A 17,934-nucleotide genomic window follows, 5' to 3' on the forward strand; every position below is an offset into this window, starting at 1 on the left:
GGGATTGAATTCGGGTCCCTGGTGCTGTGAGGCAGCAGTGCTAACCACTGTGCCACCGTGCCGCTTAATTAATTGTCAGTTTTAAAACACAGTTTGATCATTTTATTTTTGCTATCCAAAGGCATTGGGGAATATTGGGCAAAGACAGGTATAGGTCACAGGTTGGCCATGATCTCATTGAATAATGGATTAGGTTGGAGGGGCTCAACGGCTTCCTTATTTTGCTGGAAGTTGTCAGGGTACAGGTTAGACTAGGAATGTGACGTGATGGCATTCTACGGGTATTTTCTGCAGCGCAGAATCAGACAAGGACAGCTTGTATTTCTGCGGCCTGATTTGTTCCCTTGCTGTGTTTCTGAGGCTCAGGATATAGAATTTATACCATTCTGGCCAAACAGCCAATACCAGGTCCGCTTCCAGACTTTTAATACTTTTAACCCACACAATACTTTGAAGATGTCAATCAGAGTGGTCCCTGGAGATTGATGAAGAGGTTGCTCGTGTGATATGGGGGAGTGTGTTTAAGGACCCCCTGTGCCTGTAATCATTGTCATTAAATCCATAAATAAACAAAATGCACCTTATTAATTTTAAACCACTTCACGATGCTGAAAGAAAAGGGGTGAAAGGTTAGCAGCGTGTTTGCTGACTTTACTCCATGCTTGAGCTGGACTGGTTTAAAGTTTATTTATTAGTGTCACAAATAGGCTTACATTAACACTGTAATGAAGTTACTGTGAAAATCCCCTAGTCGCCACACTCCGGTGCCTGTTCGGGTACACTGAGAATTTAGCATGGCCAATGCACCTAACCAGCACGTCTTTCGGACTGTAGGAGGAAACCAGAGCACCTGGAGGAAACCCACGCAGATACAGGGATAAGGTGCTGACTCTACACAGACAGTGCCCCAAGCTGGGAATCGAACCCCAAGCTGGGATATTACTGCGGATAGTTGGGAACCTGTCTCGGGGGCAGGGAATTCATATGGTGTTCGTGGAAGTGGAAATGACTAGGGTTGGGAAGCATTTTCCGATCAGGGCCATTGTGATCTCCTGGACTCGTTTCGATCGCCTCAGGGGGTCGGAGAGGAATTTCCCAGATTTTTTTTTCCCCATATTGGCCCTGGGGTTTTCACTCTGGGTTTTCGCCTCTCCCTGGAGATCACATGGTCTGGAATGGGGGGGTGGGGGTGAGTTAATAGGTTGTGATGAACAAAGCATCGTAGCTGTGAGGGACAGCTCGGTGGATAGGATATTGGTATGTAGATAGGCTGGAAAATTGGGCGGGGATCCTGGATTCAGGATTCAATCCTGGACCGGGGAGCGGCGCGGGCTTGGAGGGCCGAAGGGCCTGTTCCTGTGCTGTATTGTTCTTTGTTCTTTGTTCTGGGAGTCGAACCCCAATCCGGGAATCGAACCCGGGTCCCTGGTGCTGTGAGGCAGCAGTGCTAACCACTGTGCCGCATCGTGCGTTTAGGGATGATGTAAGTACTCCTCACTCAAAGAATAAACTGGGGCAAGGCTGTGTTTGTCACTGTGTATCTGCACAAGAAGTTAATATTTGTAATTTGGGACTCAGTGGGAATGTTCCCGTACTCCAGGCCGCCTATTGGACGCAAGAATTCCAACTTCACCTTATCTTTTGGGCTGAATTCAGCTCCTCCTGCGATTTTCTTTCAGTTCAGAGTGAGTAATAATTATTTTTTTGCCTCCCTGGATGTGTGCATGTTGCTACGTTGGCTGAACAGACCTGGGGGCAGGAGAGGGGGGGGGTCTCTCTCATTGCGTTCCACTGCAGAATGGAACATTTCCACGCAATTTGTGAAGCTTGATGTGAAAACTTTAGCGTTTAATCTGCGGGGCCTCCCAGGGCACAGCACTCGGATGTAGCTATCCATTATCCGAGTTAGGCAAACAGAGACCGGATGCCCTTTGGAATAAACCCACCGTGCGTTACATTCCGTGGGATTGTAAATGCATTGAGAGCTCCTCTCTCTGAACAATTTGGAAATGTGCCGCTATCGAGTCCCCGCACGGCAGACCGCCGTACCTGTGTTTCTCTTTGCAGCCCCCCCTGCAATTACCAGAATGCAGAAGTATAAATCAGCGCAGGTCAGATTCAATCTGTCAACAGCACCAACCCCCCCTCCCCCCACCCCACCCCCCCCACCCCACCCATCCTCCACCCCCCCCCCCCCCCCCCGCCAACCCCCAAGGCAAGGGGGAAAACAGAAACTATAAAGGGGAAAAAGGCGCAGAGATCTTCCTCCCCACGTCAGAAATAAAAGATTCTGTGGTCCTGACCAAAGGGATTCCATTTATTAGCAGTACCTACTCTGCCTGCTGTGTTATCATAGGATTCCTAGAGCGCAGAGGAAGGATATTCAGCCCACTGGCTCTCCGACAGAGCATCTTACCCAGGCCCATCCCATCCTCATAACCCCAGGTATTTACCCCGCTGATCCCCCTAACTTAACCCACACTAAGGAGCAATTTAACATGGCCAATCCACCTAACCTACACATCTTGGGATACTAAGGGGCAATTTAGCATGTCCAATCCACCTAACCCGCACGTCTTTCGGACTGTGGGAGGAAACCCACACAGACACGGGGAGAACGTGCAAACTCCACACAGTGACCCGAGGCCGGAATTGAACCCGGGTCCCTGGCGCTGTGAGGCAGCGGTGCTAACCACTGTGCCACTGAGCTGCTACAAAAGGTCAGCTGATGGAATGCACACAGAGCTCGGCTTCCAGGTGCTTCCCGGAAGCAATCTGCAATTGTTTTTCTCTTTCTTTCAATGGCCTATCCAACATGGACAACCCTGTGAGCTCTTCACAGACCACACACGATTTATCAAATTTAACAGGCTTACTGAAGAGTTTGTGTCGTAATACTCAGCCGAGGCTAGTTTCCCATCACTGGGAAACCCTTTTCATAGCATCATAGAGTCCTACAGTGCAGAGGGAGGCCATTCAGCCCGTCGTGCTGCACCGACAACAACCCCATCCAGGCCCTATCCCCGTAACCCTCACGTATTTACCCTGCTAATCCCCCTGACTAAGGGTCACTTTAGCATGGCCAATCAACCTAACCTGTGCATCTTTGGAGTGTGGTGTGATTTCAAGAAGGAATTAGATATCGCTCTTGGGGCTAATGGGATCAAGATATGGGGGATGGCAGGATGAGGGTATTCATAGAAATCATAGAACCCCTACAGTACAGAAAGAGGCCATTCGGCCCATCGAGTCTGCACCGACCACAATCCCACCCAGGCCCTACCCCCATATCCCTACATATTTTACCCACTAATCCCTCTAACCTACGCATCTCAGGACACTAAGGGGCAATTTTAGCATGGCCAATCAACCTAACCCGCACATCTTTGGACTGTGGGAGGAAACCGGAGCACCCGGAGGAAACCCACGCAGACACAAGGAGAATGTGCAAACTCCACACAGACAGTGACCCAAGCCGGAAATCGAACCCAGGTCGCTGGAGCTGTGAAGCAGCAGTGCTAACCACTGTGCTACCGTGCCGTCCTATTGAGTTGGATGATCAGCCATGATCATAATGAATGGCGGAGCAGGCTTGAGGAGCACCCGGAGGAAACCCATGTAGACATTATTGGAAACCAAGAGGAAAAGCCCCACTCTCGGCTCACGGCGATTAAGTCTGTACTCCGGGGAACCTACAACAACGGTCTGGATTTGAGCAACTGTGTTTGAACCTCCTGCTGCTCACTTCCAATTAGTCGAGCCTCCCCTCACTCAATCAGGGAGCTCATACTTGACAAAGTGATCTATCGATGATCCTCCACACTCTTGGTGGCTGACATAACAGCTTGTATCTCATCAGCTGAATTATCAATGCACAAAGGAATCATAACAATTTTTTAATATGGTGTTTGATGCCAATGTTTTGGATTGGAGAGGTTTGCTCTTCATTTTTAACAGCAATGGAATGGGTAAAGAAGGTGCCAAGCTCATTAGTACCTCTGCCCCCCATGCTCTGCTTTCTCCCCCTCATAACGTCAATCATCAGTTATTAATGGTGATTAACCAGCTAGTCAGTGGTAGCAACCCTTTTAAAGTTCTAAATAAGTTTATTTATTAGCATCAGAAGTCGGCTTATATTAACACTGCGATGAAGTTACTGTGAAAATCCCCTAGTCGCCACACTCCGGCGCCTGTTCGGGTACACTAAGGGAGAATTTAGCACGGCCAATGCACCTAACCAGTCTGTCTTTTGGACTGTGGGAGGAAACCAGAGCACCCAGAGTAAACCCACGCACACACGGGGACATGGGAGTGGTATTGTGGCAGAATGGTTAGCACTGCTGCCTCACAGTGCCAGGGACCTGGGTTCGATTCCCGGCTTGTGTCCCTATCTGTGCAGAGTCTGCACGTTCTCCCCATATCTGCGTGGGGGTTTCCTCCGGGTGCTCCGGTTTCTTCCCACAGTCCGAAAGACATGCTGGGTAGCTGCATCAGCCATGCTAAATTCTCCCTCAGTGTACCCAAACAGGCGCCGGAGTGTGTCGACTAGGGAATTTTCACAGTAACTTCACAGCGGTGTTAAAGTAAGCCTACTTGTGACACTAATAAATAAACTTTATAACGTGCAGATTCTGCGCAGACAGTGACCCAAGCCGGGAATTGAACCTGGGTCCCAGGCGCTGTGAGGCAGCAGTGCTAACCACTATGCCACCATGCCACCTTTTGGAGGTGGTCACCCACCAACGGGCAAAATAAAAAAGGGACTGGGATGAAGGCCTGTGCGTTGCCATGGAATCACGGGCTGAAGCAGCATTGCCATACACCACTCCGAGGCCTGGTCTAGGCTTCACGGAATCTGCCTCTCGCTCCCACAGAGCTCAAGTTCAAACCTAAAGAGATAATCAGTTTTGTTAATAGAATTTAGCAATCTCTCACTCCCGAGTGAATTGGTCACTTACCGATACCGCACTGACGGAGATGGTGGGGGTAATACAAATGTTATGAGTGACGGTGTCTCAAACATTCTTCAGTCAGAGAGTTACGGATCTTTCGGAATTCTTTATCCCACAGAGCTGTGGGCGCTCAGCCACTGAGTGTATTCAAGAGGGTTTTTTTAACATCGTGGGGTACTGAAAGAATGACGCGATGGGGAGTTAATGCAAGAAGTTGGGGGTTGAGGTAAAACATTGGCCATGATCTCGTTGGATTGCAGAGCTGAATAGAGGGGCCAAATGGCCTCCGCACGCTTCTATTTCTTATGGTCTTCTGAGCAGGATCAAAATGGCCGTCCAGTACACCAAAAACTTGATCTCCCCTTCGAGACACATAAGCGGATGGAGAACTTTGCACAGTCATAGAGGTTTACAGCATGGAAACTGGCCCGTTGGCCCAACTTGTCCATGCCACACTTTTTTTCACCACTAAGCTACTCCCAATTGCCTGCATTTGGCCATATCCCTCTATACCCATCTGACCTATGTAACTGTCTAAATGCTTTTTAAAAGACAAAATTGTACCCGCCTCTGCTACTACCTCTGGCAGCTTGTTCCAGACACTCACCACCCTCTTGTGAAAAAAACTGCCCCTCTGGACCCTTTTGTATCTCTCCCCTTTGAACTTAAACCTTTGCCCTCTAGTTTTAGACTCTCCTACCTTTGAGAAAATATATTGACTATCGACCTTATCTTTGCCCCTCATTATTTTATAGACCTCTATAAGATCACCCCTAAGCCTCCTATGCTCCAGAGAAACAAGTCCCAGTCTATCCAGCCTCTCCTTACAACTCAAACCATCAAGTCCCGGTAGCATCCTGGTAAATCTTTTCTGCACTCTTTCCAGGTTAATAATATCCCTTTCTATAATAGGGTGACCAGAACGGTACACAGTATTCTAAGTGTGGCCTTACCAATGTCTTGTACAACTTCAACAAGACGTCCCAACTCCTGTACTTAATGTTCTGACCAATGAAACCAAGCATGCCGAATGCCTTCTTCACCACTCTGTCCACCTGTGACTCCATTTTCAAGGAGCTATGAACCTGTACCCCTCGATCTCTTTGTTCACGTGCAGAATGAGCAATCATTTCAATACCACGAACTGTACAGCATTGACCATAATTAAAGTTACACACCACCCCGCCACCACCCCCCCCCCCCCTCCCCCCGGCCCCCTCCATGTGTATGTGTGTCCCCATGCAAACAATGTGCAAGTCCAGCTAAATTCCCTCATTGGACCTCAGCTGTTCATTTTGAATGTTAGTGTCGTGACTGACATTCCAACGACACACCAAACAGAATGCTGCACCCTTCCGGGACCTACACAATCACTCTTCCTTAACGTCGCTGTTACCAACCACATGGGAGCCAACCAGTCCCAACCAGTCCTTGCCTCAGGATTCCAAAATCCAAATGTTTCGCTTCTCAGTTGATATGGGCAGGTGTGAAATCCCAGAACCTGAACACAGAACTCAAGGCGGGAGAGGGGGGTGGTGGAATTTTCCCATTCCTCCCCCCCCCCCCCCGACAGGAAAAGGTCCGTTGACCTCAGGTGGGATTTTCCGGTTTCAGGGGCGAGCATGGCCGGAAAATCCCACCCCAGTCTGGCACCCCGGTGAAATACTGAGGGAGTGCTGCTCGGTCTGAGCTGCCAACTTTCAGATGAGCTGTTAAACCCAAGGCCCCATCTTGCCACTCAGGTGGACAAAGAAAATGGCCCAGCCACTATTTAAACTAGGAGCTGGGCGTATGAGGCCCAGTGTCCTGGCCAATATTCATGCATCACCCAACATCACAGAAAAAAAAAAGATTATCCTGTCTTTACAGGAAGATTTTGGGATCTTGCTGTGCACAAAGTGGCTGCCGTGTGTCCTATGATACAACAGTGGGTGGCTCAGTGGTTAGCACTGCTGCCTCACAGCCCCAGGTACCTAGGGTCGATTCCCACTTGGGACACTGTCTGTGCGGAGTTTGCACGTTCTCCGCGTGTCTGCGTGGGTTTCCTCCGGGTGCTCCAGTTTCCTCCCACACTCCAAAGATGTGCGGGTTAGGTTGATCGGCCATGCTAAATTGCCCCTTAGTGTCCTGGGATGCGTAGGTTAGAGGGATTAGTGGCGTAAGAATGTGGGGTTATGGGAATAGGGCCAGGGTGGGATTGTGGTCGGTGCAGACTCGATGGGCCGAATGGCCTCCTTCTGCACTGTAGAGATTCTATGATATGATGACTATATTTCAAGGGTACTTAAATGAGTTGTCAAGTGCACTGAGACATTCGGCAGGTGTGAAAGGCGTTATGTAAATACAAGTCTTCATTATTCTCTTTCTCTAAAAATTCGAAACGATCCCAAAATTAAAATTCTCAATTGTTCTCCCGTTTGAGCTTTAGGAGGATTGACATTTCTTTTAACGCATGCATACAGGGTGTCTAACACCATATACAAAGAAGGACATCATTTTGAAATGCTGTGGGATTCTGGATGCTTCTCATGTTTTAATTCCGTACATTCAGCGCCAGGCCTTTACAAGAGAAGATGTGTTCTTTAAGATTGGAAACAGTGATTTTCAGAAACGGCAAAATGTTTGGATGTTTAGACTCCTCTTCAATTCTCTGAACTAAGGGCTTTCACAACTACCAAGTATTTGTCAACAGATGTACTGCCACGGCCTACAATATAACACATAACCTCCCGTATAAAGTACAGGTTCAAATATAACTTTTATTTCGTTTTCTCACAAGGAACTGCAGTCGCAGTCATGGAATTACGTCGACAGTAATTGCTTCCAGTTCAAAGTTCAAAAGGTAACGGGTCAAATTGCAATGATGTCATTCCATTTTGATATCAATGTGTGTGCTTTTTTGTTTTTGTTTCCTCAACCAGACCCTGAACCTCCTCCTTCCAAATATACAATTAAATATGTGCTCACCTGAATCAAAAATAAGATTCTGAATCTGAAACCGTGAGACTGTCCGAACAACACACGGGATTGTTACATGATAAGAGAAATTATTGTAGCAATGAACTCAATCGTGATCCTAGTTCTCTGGAGATTACTTGTTGGGGAGCAAAATAAAAATGACAAATAAGTACACACTGTCTAGACATGAGGAAATGTTCATTACATTCATCCTTGAGTGTTTTTGTCATGCTTTGTGTTTATCTGTACATGCGTAGTTACACATCTCCTTACCTGGGTACTATTGTTTTTCAAATTCAGTTACATATAACAGATGGTCCTCTGGAGATTTGCCATGTGTTTTGCTAAGATGTAGTTTGACCGCATGTTTACTGGCAAAAGTTCGGTTGCACATTTTACACTGGAATGTACAGCTTATGTCCTCCTCTGACAACCCAACTGAACTCAATGTCTTATTTGGTATGACCTTTGAAATGGCCTGTTGTTCTCGAATCTGCTCTACGGATAACTTTGAGAGATCCTTCATAGAAAATCCTAAGTGAGATTCCAAGTGGCCAATGTAGCTGGTAGGAGTCCTAAACTGAGAGGCACAATCGTTACAGAAGAAAACAGGGTGACCTGTGTCTAAGTTCTTCAGGAATTTAGTTCCACCTGTCCTTCTCAACTGATATTTGACATTGGCCAGCCAATGGCTTATGGTGGTCATGGAGAGACCGGTAAACTTTGAAACGTGCACCCGCTCATGCAGGTTTAGGTCCGACATGATGTATTTGCCTTCGGAGGACTCGCGCAAGCTGGCCGCAAACTGGGCTTGGAGGATCAGAAGGTGCTGAGGGTTCCAGTTGGACTGTCGGCCTTTCCTTTTCTGCACGGGCGAGATGTCCTCTAAGGTGTCCTCGAAGCTGCTCACGTCCGCTTCGGATTTTTCCGAGACGGTCGACGGGGTCGAAGACTTGGGTGTCAGCCGGCCGGTGAGGTTCTTGACCATGTCGGAGATGTCCAGCAAAGCGTTTTCCCGCGATGAGGAGAGAATTGTTTCGGTCATGGCTGAAATGAGCTTTTTGCTGCTCTTCGACTTGGTTAGGTCGATGGGTTGGTCGTTGTTCTCGTAGTAGTATCGGTCTACAATGTCTGCTTGTTTAGCCTGCGCAGCAGGGAATATGGGCTTGTCTAACACACTGTTGCTGATTTTGTACAGCATGGCCAATGGGTCAAGGCTGGGGCTCAATGGCTTGGCAGCCTTGCCCAAGTGTGTGTTCATAATTGACTGCAGTGCACTAAGAGGATTGACAAATGGTGACTCTGGCGAATGGTCAGTAATGATCGCCATACTGTTACAGCCATTGCTGACAGTTGATTTTAAACATTCTGTCCCATTCGGAGGAGGGCTCTCCAAATTACTCTCCCTTTTCACTTTCACTTCCTCCCCCTCCGCGCCTCTCTTTGGCTGCGTCGAACTGTCGGGGTCCTCAGCTTTGGGAAGGTCCTTAGTGCTGGGGGGAGATGAGCCGCAGCTTGTTCTGGTCACGGGCGTGACGACCGGCTCCTTCTCCGTTGGCTTATCCTCCGATTTGATGGTCATTTTACCCGTCACCTTCTCCACGAGTTCCTCCATGGCGTGGACGTTACTCTTTTGAGGTGGTGGCGATTGGCACTCTGAAGGCTCCACTGCTGTGAGGTGTTCCGAAGACAAGGCCTTTATGCTACTGGCATAGAATGGGGTCAACTGAACGTTCTGCACTGCCGGCTGAAAGGGTCGTATGGACCCAGACAGCTGATAGGCTGCGTGGATGCTGGAGTAGCCCCCCCAGGTGGGCGCTCCATTCTGGGCTTTGTTAATTGCTGTGGTGACGGTGTTCTCCAAAGACTTCAATATGTCGATCCCACCTTTCGGACTGTCATCCAGGTCCTCTTCCCGAAGATACTGATACTGCGAAGTGGACTCAAACTTCTCCGCGGAATCATCTTTCTCCTCCTTTATCTCCCGTTCCTTCCCGTTCTCTTCCGCTGGCCCCTCCTCGTACTCCTTCCGCGGCTCGGGAACCGGCGGCGGAGGCGGGGTTTCGGGCTTCACCAGGGTGGTGGGCGCCGCGATTTTTGTCGGGGTTGAGGGCGGCAAGGGGATGGACTGGATTTTCTCCTCGCCCACCACGTCAAAGACCAGCTGCTTCCCCTTCTTGGAGGCGGAGTTGGTGACTTTCAGGAAGTGGCCGGTCACCATCATGTGGGCGGTCAGCTGCTGCAAGGTGTCGTGGGAGCTGCCGCATTCCATGCACTTGAGTATCTGGGCTTTCCGGGCCTCAAACTGCCAGGTGTAGCTGGCACCGTTCTGGTAGCCGTAGCGGTTGTTGGGGGTCACGTAGGGATTGGCAGCTTTCTGGCAAGAAGCCGATTCACCAGCCGGCACGCCAGCGGCATTCACGGCAGAATCCGGGGAGCAAGGCTGAATGTCGTGCTGGACCCTCCTTTTGTTGGGTGGCAGCAGCTTGGAGGCGAGGGCGGGCACTGGCTCCTTGAGAGGCACTTTCTGGTAATGCTTGGTCTTGATCATGTGGACGCTGAGGTCTTGCAGCGACTCGAAGGAGTGCCCGCAGTACATGCACTTCAACACCTTCTGCGCGTCCTCCTTGCCCTCCATCTCCATGAGGGAGCGTTTCCTGGGCTTCGACCACTTGCGGGGGTTGTTGGCATCCTTGTCCTGGTTGTCGTCGCGGTAGTGGCCCGTCTCGTTCATGTGCACCGTCAGGTCCACCAGGGTGTCGTAGGCGGAGCTGCAGTCCTTGCACCGAAACTTGCTGGCCCCGGTGAAGACGGAGCCAAAGAGCTTACTGTGCTGCCGGTACAGCTGGACGGTGCTGAACAGGCTGGACTCGGGCAGCACGCCGTACGGGGTTTGCTGCAGGGTCTTGGCCAGAGCGGCCTGGTGCCAGTCGTAGCCCAACCCGCCGCCGCCGTTACCGTTACCGTTGTGGCTGCTGCCATTGTGGCTGCTGCCACTGCTACTGGTGCTGGCGCTCGGCTGGCTGGGGTTCTTCAGGTCCAGGCCCAGGCTCGTCCAGTAGGAGCTACTCAGGAGGTTGGAGTAGGCGGCCTTCATCTGCGCCAGGCTGTCGCGCGAAGCTTGGGCGCTCTCCGCGCTCAACCCCTCCTCTTTCTCCTGTCCTTCCTTCGATGAGGTGCTCTGCAGTTCGGCCAGCTGGTCGCTGGCGTCACTGGCGGGTGAACCGTAGCCCGGCTCCGGGTTGTTGGGCGTGCTGACGGGCGAGTTCTGGTAACTGGGCACCTCTTTGCCCTCTTCCTCCTCCGCGCACATGAACTCATCCTGCTCTTGGTCGCTCCCCAGGGGCTGCTCCTTGTCCTGAAGATCTTGGTTCAGTTCCGCCGCCTTCAGCTCCTCCTCAGGGACGTAAGCTGCCAACGAAAAGACACAAAAGCAAAAGATTACTGACGGCTGCTGGAATCCTTCATTTCTCAAAGGATCATTAATTTAGGAACCTAGGAGGAGGCCACTCAGCCCCTCCAGGCAGACCTGTATCTGAGCTCCATCTACCCGCTGCCAGCTCAATGGATTCGGCAAATAGCCTACAATAAACATGTGGTATTTCCCAATTTACATTGAACTAAATGTTAACACATTTTATTTGACTGCAGGAATATTACTGGGCTTTCTTAGAGAGTTAACTTTTCTCAAAAGTAAAATTTAAAAAAAACAAGGGTGGAACTTTCCTGTCCCATCCACCACGGGAATCATAGGGTGGCACGGTGGCACAATGGTTAGCACTGCTGCCTCACAGCGCCAGGGTCCTGGGTTCAATTCCCAGCTTGGGTCACTGTCTGTGCGAAGTCCCCATTTTCCCCGTGTCTGCGTGGGTTTCCTCCGGGTGCTCCGGTTTCATCCCAGAGTCCAAAGATGTGCGGGTTAAGTGGATTGGCTAAATTGACCCGAGTGTCGGGGGATTAGCTAAATATGTGGGGTTACAGGAATAGGGCCTGGGTGGGGTTGTGGTTGGTGCAGACTTCATGGGCTGAATGGCCTCCTTCTGTACTGTAGGGATTCTATGATTTTACGACAGGACGGTGCAAAGGTCCGTTGACATCAGGCGGGATTTTCCAGTCTTGGGGTGACTGCAGCTGGAAAATCCCAGCCCAGAACTGTCTCCCTCGAAGGTTTCTAACAATAAAAATCTGTTGGCCTTGGTTTAACCGGCGCAAGCCAGGCCTGTTGGAGAAGGGGGCGGCTAAACTAACAAACTTCCGTTACCCTCTCTGAAACCTCCCTCCCCTTCCTGCAGCACCCAAACCAGCGACCTGGCCATTATCACATTGCTGCTTGTGGGAGCTTGCTGTGCACAAATTGGCTGCCACATTTCCCGCGTCACGACAGTGACTGCACTCCAAATGTACTTCCTGAGCTGTAGAATGCTTGGGGATGCCCTGAGGTTGTGAAATAAGGTGCTATATAAATGCAGGCCTTCCTTTCTATCTGTATACCACCCTACTATGTCAGGGGGACCACACAGGAAGGAAGGAACAGCCAGTAAAGCTTGGGGAATGGCTGGTACTGGTCCGAACTGTTCTTGGAAAAACTTAAAAATGGAACTCCAGTTCAGACCAGTACCAACTTTTCGCCAGAGTTTTACTGGCTTTTGGTTACATATATAAATTAGGTCTGACGATATAATCAGGATCTGATCTGTAATTTTAACTCAAGGCCTGACTAGGTGGGATGGAGGGAAGACTTGCCGGAGGCTGATGGGGGACTGGGCACATTGTCGACTCAATTGTCAGGCAAAACCTGGAGCTGGAATTTGGGGCAAAACAGCGAGGTTATGTTGCAATTGTCCAAGGTGCTGGTGAGGCCACATCTGGAGTACTGTGTACAGTTTTGGTCTCCTCACTTGAGAAAGGATATACTGGCACTGGAGGGGGTGCAGAGGAGATTCACTAGGTTGATTCCAGAGTTGAGAGGGTTAGCTTATGAGGAGAGACTGAGTAGACTGGGACTATACTCATTGGATCTCAGAAGAACGAGGGGAGATCTTATAGAAACATATAAGATTATAAAGGGAATAGATAAGATAGAAGCAGGGAAGTTGTTTCCACTAGTGGGTGAAACTAGAACTAGGGGGCATGGACTCAAAATAAGGTGGAGCAGATTTAGGACTGAGTTGAGGAGGAACTTTTTCACCCAAAGGGTTGTGAATCTGTGGAATTCCCTGCCCAGTGAAGCAGTTGAGGCTACCTCATTGAATGTCTTTAAGGCAAGGATAGATAAATTTTTGAACAGTAAAGGAATTAAGGGTTATGGTGAGCGGGCGGGTAAGTGGAACTGAGTCCACGAAAAGATCAGCCATGATCTTACTGAATGACAGAGCAGGCTCGAGGGGCCAGATGGCCTGCTCCTGCTCCTAGTTCTAACGTTCTTATGTTCTAACCTGGACCTGGATCTATAGACAAAACCTGGAGCTGGATTTTGGGGCAAAACCTGGAGCTGGATCCATGGACAAAACCTGGAGCTGGATTTTGGAGAAAACCTGGAGCTGGATCCATGGACAAAACCTGGAGCTGGAATTTGGGGCAAAAACCCGGAGTTGGATCCTGGGCGGAAAAGAGCCATGATGTGGAGATGCCGGCGTTGGACTGGGGTAAACGCAGTAAGAAGTCTCACAACACCAGGTTAAAGTCCAACAGGTTTATTTGTTAGCAAAAGCCACTAGCTTTCGGAGCACTGCTCCTTCGTCAGGTAAGTGGAGTTCTGTTCACAAACAGGGCATATAAAGACACAAACTCAATTTACAAAATAATGGTTGGAATGCGAGTCTTTACAGGTAATCAAGTCTTAAAGATACAGACAACGTGAGTGCAGAGTGGGTTAAGCACAGGTTAAAGAGATGTGTATTGTCTCCAGCCGGGACAGTTAGTGAGATTTTGCAAGCCCAGGCAAGTCATGAGCATCGTGGGGGTTACAGATAGTGTGACATGAACCCAAGATCCCAGTTGAGGCCCTCCTCATGTGTGCGGAACTTGGCTATCAGTCTCTGCTCAGCGACTCTCCGTTGCCGTGTGTCGTGAAGGCCGCCTTGGAGAACGCTTACCCGAAGATCAGAGGTCGAATGCCCGTAACCGCTGAAGTGTTCCCCAACAGGAAGAGAACACTCTTGCCTGGTGATTGTCGAGCGGTGTTCATTCATCCGTTGTCGTAGCGTCTGCATGCTCTCCCCAATGTACAATGCCTCGGGACATCCTTTCCTGCAGCGTATCAGGTTGACAACGTTGGCCAAGTCGCAAGAGTATGTACCGTGTACCTGGTGGATGGAGTTCTCATGTGAGATGATGGCATCCGTGTCGATGATCCGGCACGTGTTGCAGAGGTTGCTGTGGCAGGGTTGTGTGGTGTCGTGGTCACAGTTCTCCTGAAGGCTGAGTAGTTTGCTGCGGACAATGGTCTGTTTGAGATTGTGCGGTTGTTTGAAGGCAAGAAGTGGGGGTGTGGGGATGGCTTTGGCAAAATGTTCGTCTTCATCAATGACATGTTGAAGGCTCTGGAGAAGATGTCGTAGCTTCTTCGCTCCGGGGAAGTACTGGACGACGAAGGGTACTCTGTCCACCGTGTCCTGTGCCATCAAGGACGGTCACCTCAGCACTTCACTGTACCGCAAGCCTACGGATAACCTCACGATGCTCCACTTCTCCAGCTTCCACCCTAAACACGTTAAAGAAGCCATCCCCTACTGACAAGCCCTCCGCAAAGACAAACACGGGACACAGTACCCTTCGTCATCCAGTACTTCCCTGGAGCGGAGAAGCTACAACATCTTCTCCGGAGCCTTCAACATGTCATCGATGAAGATGAACATCTCGCCAAGGCCATCCCCACACCCCCACTTCTTGCCTTCAAACAACCGCACAACCTCAAACAGACCATTGTCCGCAGCAAACTACCCAGCCTTTAGGAGAACAGTGACCACGACACCACACAACCCTGCCACAGCAACCTCTGCAAGACGTGCCGGATCATCGACACGGATGCCATCATCTCACGTGAGAACTCCATCCACCAGGTACACGGTACCTACTCTTGCAACTCGGCCAACGTCGTCGACCTGATACGCTGCAGGAAAGGATGTCCCGAGGCATGGTACATTGGGAAGACCATGCAGACGCTACTACAACGGATGAATGAACACCGCTCGACAATCACCAGGCAAGACTGTTCTCTTCCTGTTTGGGAACACTTCAGCGGTGACGGACATTCGACCTCTGATCTTCGGGTAAGCGTTCTCCAAGGCGGCCTTCACAACACACGACAACGCAGAGTCGCTGAGCAGAGACTGATAGCCAAGTTCCGCACACATGAGGACGGCCTCAACTGGGATCTTGGGTTAATATCACACTATCTGTAGCCCCCACGACTTGCTTGTGCTTGCAAAATCTCACTAACTGTCCAGGCTGGAGACAATACACATCTCTTGAACCTGCGCTTAGCCCCCTCTCCACTCACATTGTCTGTACCTTTAAGACTTGATTACCTGTAAAGACTCGCATTCCAACCATTATCTTGTAAATTGAGTTTGTGTCTTTATATGCCCTGTTTGTGAACAGAATTCCCACTTACCTGACAAAGGGGCAGCGCTCCGAAAGCGAGTGGCTTTTGCTACCAAATAAACCTGTTGGACTTTAACCTGGTGTTGGAAAAGAGCCAGCAGGTAAGTTTCAGGTTGTTTTTTTCCGATTTTCATTCCGGCCAGGAGTTTAGATTGGTCGGCCTCCAAGTCCCTGGGTGACACTGGATTGTTCCCACACTTTTTCACCAACCCCCACCCCTCCCCCTGCCTCCCACCCACCCCACTCCACCCCCACCACCCTGACCTCCCCTGTTTTGCCCATTAATATCAGGCCCATTGAGTTGTGGGACGCAGAGTCAGCAGGAGAGATCGGGTGGATCTGGGGATCCAAAACTATTGCAAAAACCTGAAGCCATTCCTAAGTAATATCTTGAGGTTACTGATCCCAAAAAATAATAAAGTTAAGGTTTAATCTTTAAAATATTAATGATGCCACACAATGCAACATGAATTCTGATGCTGAGGTGGGTTCAGTGTTAAACAACCCCGCATATTATACAGATTTATTAAATTATCATTTAATCCTACCCGCCACAATGTTTACACCAAATGTGTGATTTCCTTAAATAAAAAGTAAGAGTGCCTGAGTATTTTATGTTAACTAATGTGGCAGCGATCTCTGCTTGGCATCGTGCTGTGCCCAAACTGCATATTTACTCTTTGTTGTCTTTTAGAGCGGGATTTTATGGCCTCGCTCGGGCAAGACCGGAAGTTCCCACCCGAGGTTAACGGATATTTCCGTTGTTGGACCCTCGCCCACTCTGATTCCACGGCGGGCGAGGTGGTAGAGTTCCGGCCTTAGTTTTCTTTGAATCGAATCCACAAACTTTCCCATTTTTATATACAACGTTCCTCCAAAAATATTTTTTTAAAAACTCAAAGAGAGAGAAAGCAGTTTTTTTTCCTGACAGAATTTGAAATTAGTATCTGATAGTGACAGACTAGGAGATGTTGGAGAATAAAGGAAGTGGACAACTATGTGGAGAATGGTTCCATTTGCACACTCAATAATCTAGCCTCGAAAACTCAGGTAATGACTGAAACAAGGTTTGATGCGTTGGTGGAGGGTCACCTCCCCAGCCACCTACCAAAAAGATCTGATGTTCTTCTAATTCCAAGCTTGCATTTTTTATTTGTGAAATGAAAATAGAACAAATCTCTACACCTCATCTGACCACACTGTACCGCAGCAAGTTCTGCAACTGGGAGGGGAACAAAGCTGAGGGTATCCAAACCCAAAATGTAGCCCTTCATCAATGCAAGTTTCCTGAAGTCCTACAATATTTTTGTTTGCAGTTAGAAAATCAAATGTTTCAGGAAACCCTTGCCCTTTGACGTGTCTTATGGAGCCAGGATTGGGAAGGACACACGGACTCTTGAAAGCATAGTACCTGAGGTTCTTTAAGTTTATTTATTTGTGTCACAGGTAGGCTTACATTAACACTGCAATGAAGTTACTGTGAAAATCCCCTAGCCGTCACACTCCGGCGTCTGTTCGGATACACTGAGGGAGAATTTAGCATGGCCAATGCACCTAACCAGCACGTCTTTCGGACTGTGGGAGGAAACTGGAGCACCCAGAGGAAACCCACGCAGACATGGGGAGAATGTGCAGACTCCACACAGACGGTGACCCAAGCCAGGAATTGAACCTGGGTCGCTGGCGCTATGAGGCAGCAGTGCTAACCACTGTGCCACCGTGCTGCCCTGGCTTTCATTGGGAAAAACATCCTTTCCATTGTGCTTTGAAAGCGATCCTTGCTTTACTCACGTTAATGAAAGGTTCCTTTGCTCATATTCTCACTAATCTGGTAAAGCTTCTTGTTAATGAAAATCAACGGTTAAAAAACATTTCTGAACAGTGAAGAGCGATTGTCAACATTTTATAGCATCGTAGAATCACTATGGTGCAGAAAGAGGCCATTCGGCCCGTCGAGCCTGCACCAACAACAATCCCACCCAGGCCCTATCCCCGTAACCCCACGTATTTACCCTACTCGTCCCCTCCTGACACGAAGGGAGAACTTATCATGGCCAATCAACCTAACCTGCATATCTTTGGACTGCGGGAGGAAACTGGAGGAAATCCACACAAACACGGGGAGAACGTGCAAGCTCCAAACAGGCAGTCACCCAAGGCCATGCTGACCACGGTGCCACCGTGCTGCCCTTGTCCCAATACAAAGGATCAGTGACACAATAAATATAGTATTCTCCCAAGTATTGTGCAGTCTTGGATCTTATTAACATTTGGGTCTGATATGCTGATAGTGTGGGATGGCACTTGCTTCAGCTACTTGGGTCAGTTCTGAATCATTAACTGATTACTGGGCAGCACGGTGGCACGGTGGTTAACAATGCTGCCTCACAGCGCCAGGGACCCGGGTTCAATTCCTGGC

At 49.4% G+C, this 17,934-nt stretch overlaps 1 protein-coding gene across 3 annotated transcripts in view; it reads right to left on the minus strand.

Annotated features, from left to right (window-relative positions):
* tshz1 (teashirt zinc finger homeobox 1) overlaps positions 1-17,934 on the minus strand; it is a 267,008-nt gene that overhangs the window by 143,477 nt on the left and 105,597 nt on the right. For 2 of the 3 annotated variants that reach the window (XM_078216866.1, XM_078216867.1), the window contains exon 2: positions 8,184-11,321. In XM_078216866.1, coding sequence (XP_078072992.1) covers positions 8,191-11,321 — 3,131 coding nt within the window. In that variant the 3' untranslated portion in view covers positions 8,184-8,190. Of the gene's footprint in view, positions 1-7,467; positions 11,322-17,934 lie in introns of those variants that run through there. The other variant, XM_078216865.1, reaches the window with a different exon arrangement.

This window comes from Mustelus asterias, chromosome 7, assembly GCF_964213995.1.
Source record: "Mustelus asterias chromosome 7, sMusAst1.hap1.1, whole genome shotgun sequence".
NCBI classification, from domain to species: Eukaryota; Metazoa; Chordata; class Chondrichthyes; order Carcharhiniformes; family Triakidae; genus Mustelus; species Mustelus asterias.